Source organism: Alligator sinensis, unplaced genomic scaffold (assembly GCF_000455745.1).
Source record: "Alligator sinensis unplaced genomic scaffold, ASM45574v1 scaffold135_1, whole genome shotgun sequence".
In the NCBI taxonomy this organism is placed as follows: domain Eukaryota; kingdom Metazoa; phylum Chordata; order Crocodylia; family Alligatoridae; genus Alligator; species Alligator sinensis.
Window position 1 is genome coordinate 786,395 of NW_005842293.1, and position 10,903 is coordinate 797,297.

General features: G+C 41.6%; 2 protein-coding genes across 2 annotated transcripts in view; one reads left to right on the forward strand and one right to left on the reverse strand.

The window, feature by feature from the left end:
- The window catches only part of LARS (leucyl-tRNA synthetase), a 45,231-nt gene that overhangs the window by 32,710 nt on the left and 1,618 nt on the right, over positions 1-10,903 (forward strand). Inside the window, exons 26-31 of the mRNA XM_006028170.2 lie at positions 1-67; positions 2,876-2,986; positions 4,124-4,234; positions 6,367-6,471; positions 7,491-7,586; positions 8,914-9,046. The exon at positions 1-67 is cut by the window's left edge and continues 98 nt beyond it. Of these exons, the coding sequence (XP_006028232.1) occupies positions 1-67; positions 2,876-2,986; positions 4,124-4,234; positions 6,367-6,471; positions 7,491-7,586; positions 8,914-9,046 (623 nt within the window). The remainder of the gene's footprint in view (positions 68-2,875; positions 2,987-4,123; positions 4,235-6,366; positions 6,472-7,490; positions 7,587-8,913; positions 9,047-10,903) is intronic.
- The window catches only part of SH3RF2 (SH3 domain containing ring finger 2), a 107,765-nt gene continuing 104,468 nt past the window's right edge, over positions 7,607-10,903 (reverse strand). Inside the window, exon 11 of the mRNA XM_025209524.1 lies at positions 7,607-8,861. The gene's annotated coding sequence lies outside the window, so the exon portion shown is untranslated. The remainder of the gene's footprint in view (positions 8,862-10,903) is intronic.

Consider the following 10,903-nt stretch of genomic DNA (forward strand, 5'->3'; position numbering starts at 1 on the left):
CCTCATGGAAGCAGCTCACGATCTCCGTCTCCGTCTCAAGAACTACATGACACCAGCTAAAGGAAAGGTGAAGTTGCTCTAACATGCATATGTAACCCTTCTGCCATGCATTTATGGCAGTAATAAGGGCCAGGCTCAAATTTAGAGGCTTAACAGTAGCCTTCTAAATCTGGTTTGAGCCCCCATTGGGAAATCTGGGAAAATAAATTTTAACTGGGTGTTCTAAAGTGAACAGACTTCCCCACTCTCACAGGCAGTGTTCAACTGAAACAGGGTTTGTTACTAGGGAAAAGGGAACACATACATAAATTGAAAGAAAACCATAACTATTAAACATTAACTGAATGCTGAAACAGTTAATAGTCTCAGTCACTGGTAAACTAATGCAGGGGAGCTACCACCTGTTCCAGAGGTGGGCAAAACATGGCCTGTGGGCTGCATCCAGCCCATGGTAGGTCCTTTGCTCCTGCCTGGCTCACGCACAGTCCAGCCGTGGCACATCTTGCTGCTCCCTGAGTACACAGTGGGGATGGGGTGGCTTCACAGCTGGCCTGCCTTCCTAGGCAGCCCAGGTGACGGTGGCTCCTGGCTGCCACTGGTGCTGGCCCCAGCCCCGCAGTACCAGCAGGGATCTGCACTGCACAGCACAGCCCGGACACTGCATGTCCCGCACCTGCTCTGGGCTCTCTCAACCAGGCTCAGCAGCAGTGGCATGGGACAGAAGCTGTTGTTCAGTGCGGGAGGAAACGGCCCTCCACCTTGCCGCTGCTGGGGTATTCCTACTGCAACCGCCCAGAGCCTGTGCCATGCTGGGCTGCCCTGTGTCCATTCTGCACTGCCACCACTGTCCCGTGGGGCAGCCCGAAGGTGATGGTGGTGTAGACGCAGGGTAGCCCTGTGTGGCGTGGGCTCCAAGCGGCAGCAGCAGGGACAGCCAGGAGCAGGAGGGGGAGGAGCCGCTTTTCTCCCCATACCAAGAAACAGCTTTTGTCCCACGCTGCCGCTGCTGAGCCTGGGCAGGCACAGGGCGTGCAGGGACAGCTGTGTGCAGCGTGGGTCCCTGCCAGTACCATGAGGCTAGGGCCAGCAGCAGCGGCAACTGGAAGGAGCTGCCACCACCTGGGCTGCCTAGAAAGGCAGTCCAGCTGCAAAGACACCCTAGCCCCACTGTGTGCCCAGGGGGAGGCAGGATGTGCCACAGGCGGGTGGTATGGCATGGGGCTGTGCCTGGGTTTCGGCTGATCCATATCCCGACAATATACAAGAGTAAGACTTCATTTTATGCTATTATGCAATCACCTCTATATACCGTGTGTCCCATCATGTCCCCTGCCCCCCCGCCAACATATATATATATATATATATATATATTTTTTTTTTTTAAATAAAATTAAAATATCTTATTGTCAAAGTTTGATTTTTAGTATATACAGTAAAAGCTCCATTAACTGGCACCTTACAAGCCGGCATGTTCTGTTAACCAGCATGCTGGCTTCTAAGATGAAGCGAAACTGGAAGTGCCCGCAGTGGGCACTTCCGGTTTCTCCGAGCCCCCACAGCCCGGGACAAAGCAGCCTGCGTGGGGCCCGCCTCCCTGTCCCTCAGGGCCTGTGGGAGGGGCGGCAACTTGACAGAAGAATCAGTAGCCCGAACAAGCAAAGATGTCTGTTCGGGCCTTTCAATTAACTGGCATATTTTGTTATCCGGCACCCCCCATTTCCCATGGGTGCCAGATAACGTTTTTATTGTAATTTGTTTTTTTTTCCAGTTCCGAGATGGCAAACCCCCTTCCCAAAAGGGAGTACTTCTGGGGGGAACCAGGAGGGACTTCCTGCAGGGCTTAGGGCTGGTACTTCTGGTCCCAAGATGGAGGCGAGGGGGTGGGGCACCTGCGAGGGGGTGGGGCTACCCTTGTGGCCCTTGACAGCTCACCAATACTCATTAAATGGCCCTCCAAATTAATTGCCTGTCCCTGACCTAGCCCAATCAAGTGGTGAGGGAGACTTACCCAGAGCTGCCATCTGGGGCCCCACCACCTAGCCAGTTAAGTTGCAGGGATGGAGGCTTCTGTTTCTCACTCCCAGGGGTTGCTACTCTGCTCTGGGGGCACTACCACCTGCACCAGCCAAAGAAGTGCTGGGTGGGGAGTTGCTGTCAGTCTACTGGTAGAGGTCGTGGCTAGGGATTGCTGCTCTTCCTGCTGCTGCCAGGGGTTCCTGCTGGTCCTCCTCAGGTTGCCTGTGCATCCCCAGCTCTTTTAGACTCTGACCAACTTCAACAGCAGGTTCATCATTTTCAGCCCTTTTACCTATAGCAAGTGTCAGGTTTCCACCTAAACCCACTATGGGGACTAGTGCTCATATAAACACATTCCCTTGAAAGGTGGATAAAGCACAAAGGTGTTGAGGGAGTCACTCCTGTCTTGAAGCTCTTCTGCTCCTCTCACACTATTCCTGTACTAAAACTAAAGGGCACCCTCCTGCAGATCTGCCCAGCTCACAGGACAGGCTGACATTTCAGTGACTTGTGCATAACTTTGCATTAGCAACATTTGTGTGCCTACAGACTTGACAGTTTTGGAAGGAAGGGCTTGAGGGCACATTTGATCCACTTGCCTTTTACAATTGCACACTTTAACCCCAAATAGTAAAACACAGGCTCACAAACAGGGACAACAGGCACAAGGAGCTCCCAGACCTCTCAGCATCCATATTAACAACAGTATGCAGAGAAAGAATACTCAACATTGTCAGTATAGAACATAATCATAGCTGAAATGCATAACAAGCAGGGTTACACATGCAAAGATATTCATAGTAGCTTCAGGGAATCAGCTCAGATGACAATTTTTTTTCTTGTCTTTCTTTTTCTACAGAAGGGTATCAAGGAAGCACCCCAGAAACCTTCTCATTGCACCATCTATGTAGCAAAGAACTACCCACCCTGGCAACACAACACCTTGTCAGTCCTGCGCAAACACTACCAGGTGATGTTTTGTTGATGCTTCTTGGGATCACTTTATCATAACAACAGTTCTTATGGGCTCTTAACTTTTATTTCACAGACAGAAAAATAAACTTGGCACAGTTTTTTGTACATGGGGAGGAATAGTCTTAACATGTTTTAGTACACTCTTATAACTCTCCATTGGATCCAATAAAAATGTCCTTTGGCACACTATTGAGTTCACAATATGACCATGTTGCTTTGGACATTTTTAATATGTAAAATAACTGACCAGCATTCATTTATTTTAAATCTTTTTGCCAGTGAATACCTCTTGTAAAATATTTTCCCCCCCAAGAATATTTCTGAAGAAATATTGGCCATTATCATATTCATGCTGCTTTATTATGCAAGCAATCTTAAAAACATCTATTCTGGTCTTTGGTGAGTATGATATTTGGTGACTTTGCAGGGAATGTGTTGAAATGCTATAAATTCTTCTTGCTTGTAAGTGTAAAAAAAAATCTGATTTAAAGCAGAAGTCCCTGTATTTCTTAGGTACCAGACCTGATTCTTTAATTGTTGTGACATGAATAGTTTAACAAATCAATATTGTAACTGATAGGTTGAAGTATCATATCCATGATACTATGGCTAAATTTCACATATGATTTAAAATGAACAAACATTGTTTTTCTGAAGATAAGCCACATTGGAGTCCTACCTGTACATTTTTTCCAAATTGGGTCAAAGTTAGCTATTGCATCCTAGTCATGTGGCTCACTGCTCTCAATGGGAGCAGTTGAGCAAGTTCCAGAGCAAGTCAAACTATGATTCATATCTGGATAGGGGAGGGGTTTTTTTTTAAAAGGAGAATAAAATATGCTGTAGGGGAAATTATGGCATAGTTAATGTTACAGATTTGTGCATGTAGCTTTGCATGGCTGAGGACACCATGCAAAATGTTTTTCAGTTTACCTCTAAAGTAGTTTAAAATTAATTGGAGGGAACTACTCAAGGTGTTGTGGGATCATGAGACCTTTGAGGAGCATGCATAGCTGGAAGAAAGACATTTATAGGAAGTTGGGGAAGTGTGAATGAAGGTGTAAAGTCTAATGGCAAACTGGTGGAGGGTGTTGCTATTGAATGTTTAATGGAATGTTGTTCAATGTTTCAGGGCAATGGAGGACAGTTGCCAGATAACAAAGTAATTGCCATGGAGTTGAACACCTTGCCAGAGCTGAAGAAATATATGAAGAAGGCTATGCCTTTTGTTGCCATGATTAAGGTAGGTGTCAGAACATGGCACGGTTCTTGACTGCCGCTGTCTTACTCCTAGCAGAATTCATGGTGTGCTTTAGATGTTTGGTACAAATCTAAAACTATTTGCTAGGCATTCCATTTTTAAGAGGGCATCCAAACAAAATAAATGATCACTAAGCTGGAATGTGTGTCCTGGCGTTTCACTTACTTAGGATTTTATTGTGATATTTTATTTATTTATTTATGTTTTCAAGGTTCCCTCTGAGTCAGGAATTTACACGAGGATCTCGATTTTCATTTTCTTTAAAGAAGGTTTATTTGTTAGCTTAAACTTTCACTTGTTCTCTTTGGTCAATATCTGCTGAAATAAAACGAGCTGGTGCCATGGCATCCTCTTGAGATTGTGCTAATTTAACTCTCCATTCTAAATTATATACAGCCCCTTACAGAATGCATCCTGCATACATGATTTTAGAGGTTAAGGAGAAAAGACTTTGTTAGGAAACCATCTGTATATTTGGTTCTTTTGAGGCTGCAAAGCTCTCTATGGATGCTGGAGCTGCCATCTGTCTTGCTTTGGCTTCAGATGGTCCCATTTCTGACAGCAGTGTTTCAAGTATAAATGTGTAAGGCAAGCACAATTCCTTCATGCATCCCACATTTGATGCCTTTATCCAGCCTTTGTTAGATGGCTTTCCTATGTTCTGTGCCTTATGGTATGCATAGATACCCCATATTCCAAGTTTAATTTACATTAATCTTTTTTTTATGTTGGTGTCAGTGACAAGGGGGTATGTAACGGACAAGCTTGCAGTTTTATCCTGATGTAGCTCATACTGCTATTACAGAGTCTCACCACTGGATGCCAGGGAACCTGTTTGCCTTGAGTCGGTAGTTACACTGAGATAGGCTGCAGACAGATGACACCTACTTTGGTGTTAGTCATACTGGTTGCATTTTACCCTGATTCTTTTGCATGTAGTTCTGCCCCGGGTTGGAAGAAGTTATTCTGATTTAGGGGTTTTCACCATGCATTTTTTAAGATGGTTTAAATGTGTTCTCTCTCCAGAGCACCAGTCACTTTCAGTACTCCTCCTCATGTTTAAGTCTCTGTGTGCATGTTTTTAAATGGCAGTAGAGTGATTACATCAAGAAACATAGAAATATCCATCCTAGATTTTTAATTCCCATGGACAATATGTTGTACTTAGAAATAGATTGGTGAGCAACTTCAGTGCACAAAAGCTATTTCTATTTGTTGTCCTTCCCGTTAATCAAAGGAAGATTTCACTGTAACAGAAAATATTTTCTAATTTACAAAATGAAGCAAATCATAGGTAATTTAAGGAATCTCTTGTCTAAAAAATGACCAGCGATGCAGGAAGCCACTGCCAGTTTAAATCTAATTAACTGCTTACAGATCTAGGGCAGAATGCTCAGCAGATAAAATTAAGAAAAAAGTGGGAACTCTAGTTATGAAAGGGAGGTTACGTTTTGTATTGTGCTTCAGAAACCATGGATCTCAAGTGAAATTCTGACCCCTTTCAAGTTGCCCTTTGTGTGTGCCCCTGATGGAGACTCAGATATATTAAACTTATTTGTGTTTTAATATACAAAATAATTTCCTCCCATCCTCCCTATGAGGAACTTGTTTTACAACTACTTGGGAAGTGTCCAGTTTCTATCTCATCCTTTATCTCCTACTAGGTCGTCAGGCTGGAATTCCTGCTGGAAAGTAGCAGTGAAATTATAGCATATTTTGAGAGATCTACACTGCTTCTTTAAAACAAGTGAAATATTCACAGCTATTTCTAAATACTCTTCAAATTCAATGTAAAAATATGTTCTCACATTTAAAAGAATATCCAGACATCCAAAATGCTGTAGTTCCTCCTGTCAGTGTTAGTAACTCCATGGAGAAGCTGCCGTTTCACAGTAAATTATAACTACCATGGTGCTTTGTGACCAAATTATTGCCAGCAGAGAGCTCTAACAGTTATTGCCAGCAGAGAGCTCAAATTATTGCCAGCAGAGAGCTCTAACAGTTCATAGCCTATTCTGCTCCGGGTTGGTGCACCTAGAGTTTGCAGCAACCTAGCATCACCTGTATATACAGACTTGAAAAGTTTTTGATTACATTTTCTTTCTTTGTGACAGGAGAATCTGGAGAAGAAGGGGCCACAGGTCCTTGATCTGGAGCTGGAATTCGATGAACGGGCAGTGCTCATGGAGAATATTGTCTATTTGACAAATTCCCTAGAGGTTAGCATTCATTTTGGAAGGGGAATTCATCATTCCACACTCAGTGAAGCAGGCAGGCCAACATTTCCTGAGCTTGAGGGCCTACATCAATTCATTTCCAGCCTTGGGTTACCCATGAGCATGTAAAGTTGCATTAGCTTTTCATGTTTACTCTCGCTATTTGTATTCCCTATGAAATATGGAAATGATGCAGTGGTGGCTAGCAAGTGCACACTGATGCATTGGGAGATTCTTTTTCTTCTATATGAAGATGAACTCCAGTGACAGTCTAGCTTGGAATGGCCAATGCTTTTTGGAACTGGCCATCTGCCAGGAAGTCAGTGGAAAACATGCACTTATCAGTGGAAGAGGCCAGTTTATATTCTGGCTTCCTCAAGAAGAGATGCTTAACCAATGTCTCTGTTCTTCCAAGATAAGGGAAGGAGAATGAATCCAAGGCAATGCCAATGAGTGTGGCCAGATTTTTTCCCCTCTTATGTCCTCTGATCTTGCAATTGCATCTTTACGTTCTCTCCATATAAGTGGCTTCTTTCTGGCCTTCGAAGGAATAATTTCCATTTAGGGTGTTTAAAGCTAGGGTGTTATGCATAGCAATGCCATTTTTTTTCTAGTGCATGGGGATTCCAGTTTGGTTGTGGTTATGCTAAAATGCAGCTGAAAAGACAGGGCCATAACAAAGAGAAAGCCTAGGCCTGGGTATAGGAAATGACTGATTTTGGAGTTTCTAATTTCATTTACTTTATTTTGAATTTATTTGCACTCTTCATTTTATGTTCTGTAATATATGAAGGCAGTGATCTAGGTGCTTTAGAATTTGTTCCTCTTCTGAGCAAGTGCAGTAATGTCCTGTCAGCTTTTAGGTTTCATTTAAGTTTCTGTTTTTCTTGGTTTGTCTTTTTATCAGTGTGAGTTGCCTTCCCCTGTACTGTGCAGACAGTTCTGGTTCAGTGGTCTAGTAACTGTCATTATTTCAGAGGAATGATAAACTTTTATTTCTTCATTTTTTCCACCCACCAAAGCTGGATCACATTGAAGTGAAGTTTGCTTCTGAGGCAGAAGATAAAATAAAAGAAGATTGCTGTCCTGGAAAACCATTTTCCACATTCAGAATGGAAGTAAGTTCAGAAATCCACAAGCATTGGAAATACAGGCTACTTTGTTAGCTGATTTAATAATAATTGACTTTCTTCTTGTAAGTTCTCATTGGGGCATAATTTTTGTACATATGAACGTGGGCAACAGGGTATACTGTTTGTGTTAAGAAGCTCAAATTAGTAGGGACTTAAGTCATAACCACTTTGCTGTCAAAACAATCTGTGTGATTATGTATTTGGTGTATCCGTTCAGTTCTCACATCATAAACAATCATTCTCCATAATGACTCCCTGATCTACTAAAACAGCCAAGGAGTGAGGCACATGCAGACTTAATGACCTTTTCTTGCAAAGAAACTGGCCCTCTGGGAAAGGCCTAGAACTTATTGTCAGGGAAGTGTTGTGGGTTGTCACACTGCTGTTTTGTGTCAAGTAAAGAAAACCTCCTAGTTTTGATTCAACTTGCCCTTTAAGCATTGAATTAACTTTTTTGAAGCAGTGGTGCTGTTTTGGTTTATATATAGAGATTTTAACATGACTTTGGCGTAGCTTAAGTTTCTACTTAAAAAAAAAAAAAAAAAAATAGAACTTCTTAAATTTGTACAGACTGGGAGACCTATCAGAAATGCCTGATTTAAGAATACACACACCTGTGAAGAATAATTGCTAGGAAAGGATGGATAGTCTTGTGGGTAAAACGTAGAATCCAGACTTGTTAATTAGAGCCAAGACTAGAACCAGGGCTCTTCTTACTTCTTATCTCTTTGTTTCTAAAATAGTGGTATTGCTTATTGTACCAAGTTAGGGATTGCAAAACCCAATATTTAGAAATAAATTTGAGCTCTCACACGGGAAATTGTTTTACTTATTATTTGATGCATCTCCAAATGGATTTTTTTCCATATTAGAATGTTATCTATTTTTGTCTTATACTGAATGTAATCTTATAAGGTGAAGAGTCTTTTAAAGCCTTGCTATACCTGCGTAGAAAAATCTTTTAGAGAGAGAGTGATTTATAGTGTGAACTTTTACTGCAGTGCTCCCATGTATCAATCTTCCAGTTACAATCATGTAATCTTTATCTACTTAAGTACCTTAACCAGTAAAAGTTTAGTGTATTTATTTAAAGAAGTCAAATAGCTTTTTATACTTATACTGTAACTTATTTTTTGGGGATTTATGATAGTAATTGAATCTCATCATTGATATCCAGTATTTCTGAATAAAAGGTTGTCCTTCAAGAAAGCTGTTGGATACCAGACGTTCTCCTCCATCCCATTTATTGGTTGCATGTTCCTGTGAAAAAACAAAAGTGCATGTTAACTTTTTAAACCTTCATTTTTTACAGCCCAGTGTATCTGTATTTTTGGTGAACCCCCAGCCATCAAATGGCCACTTCTCTACAAAAATCGAGGTCAGGCAAGGAGATAGCAGAGATGTAATAATTAGGCGCTTAATGAAGATGGACAGAGGAATCAAAGGTAAAATTCTGGCTTGGAAGTACAGATACCACATTTTGACCACACACAATTTCCAGAAGATACTGGGGATTCTGAATTTCTAGCCTTTCCAACAGGTGCCGGAAAACAGTAAGCAGTTTGGCAGGTTCTCCTTGTCAAAATTAATCTTTTTTTTTTTTTTTTTTTTTAAATGTGGTCTTCACTGGTCATGATGACTTAGAAGGAAGCCAAATGGGTGCTCATGAATGAATACAAAGGGTGAAGGCAAGCACATGCATTTCTTCAGGAATGAAATGACATCTGGACAGCTGATGTTTCCTTAGGCCAGGAATTCCTAAGAGGCGGTTAATGGTTCAGTGGTCTGCTGTATGGAGCATCTTTCTTAATGCTGAGGGCCTCTTTTGTTTAAACCCACAGAAGTGACCTGATAGGTTCATTTTTATTTTCTTTAGGCTTTTTTTTTAGAGTAGATTCATTTCTAGGAAAGTTGCCACATTGACATCTTAAATCTTCTTTTGTCTGTGAAGCTTTCTTCTGTACATTTTACCTTTTACTAATACACAACCGATGGCTATCCCCTCTAGGGAGGAAATACTTTCTTCATAGTACTTCCTTAAATCTCTCTGTTAAGTTGTTGAAGCAAAGGCCAATACAAAGGCTGATTATAGCAGTAGGATTTATAATGTGAATATCTGTTCACTAAGAACCTGGATAGAAGCCATCAATTCACTTAAAATAGCGACCACTGAAAAGTTGCCCAGTGGTCTATTAGTCACTATTGACCTATGGCAGATTGGAACCAGTGACTTAAATGGGAGAGGTTCAATATTCCATTACAAGTCCCCTGAGCCATTTATTCTCTCTCAGCTCTTATTTTCTTAATGCACTGAATGCTTCGTTTTCAAATCTTAAACTATATAGTGCAAAAAGAAATAGGTGATAAGTACCAGAAAGATTCTCTGAAAGCACTTAGTTCATTGGCAATAATGAGCTGCAGTGTAAAGGCATTAAAGCAAATGTGTTTTGTCACCTACAAGCCAGATTCTGCATCTAAGATTCTGTAAAACGGCACCTCTTCAATGCCGTAGAACAGTTTGAGGTAGTTTAGTTATTTAGACATGAAGAGGTAATATGCACACCATTCTGTAACATGTAAGAGTAACTTAATGCGACAGAAAATTTGATTCATGGTAAAATTAATGAACACGGCTTAAACAAAACCAAAGCCCCCACCAGCTCTATGCAAACATCTGTGTTCCAATCTAATTCTCTTCTTGTCTTACATTTAGAGAAATGATCTCCTCTGTAACCTCCACTGTTGGTTTGGGTTTGTTTTTCCTCTTGGAGCGTCCCAGGGTTGCTGCTGCAGAAAATCACTTGATATAATGTTCCTGCTGCTTTGCTTTTTCAGGCATATAAGCTTGTGTCCTGTTTTTTGAATCCTGCCTTATGTTGCAGTACAGCATCCCTCCACTCTTAAGTACCAGAGGGCAATGTGCACTAATAGGATGGAAGGAAAAAACCAAGCAAACCCCAGTATGTGCTGCTGGCTCTGTCACTGACTCACCATGTGGCCTGGAGCAAATCCTGTACCATCTCTGCCTCAGTTTTGTCTTTTGTAAAATGGGGATAACAGTTGCAAGGGTTGATTTAATGTATGCATTGTATGATATGAGATACTTGCAGGTGCCATTAAAGGACATGGGCACATGGACAAGTTACTGCAAGGTAAAGAAAGACAGGGATTTACTGTGTCATCTATTCCACGTTAACTTCTTACGTGCATAGTCCACAAGAGCTCATAGGCTCTTGATGAAAGAGAAGCAGGCTATGACAAGTTAGCTTTTGTTTACTTCAGAAAAAGAGGGTGCAAAAAGG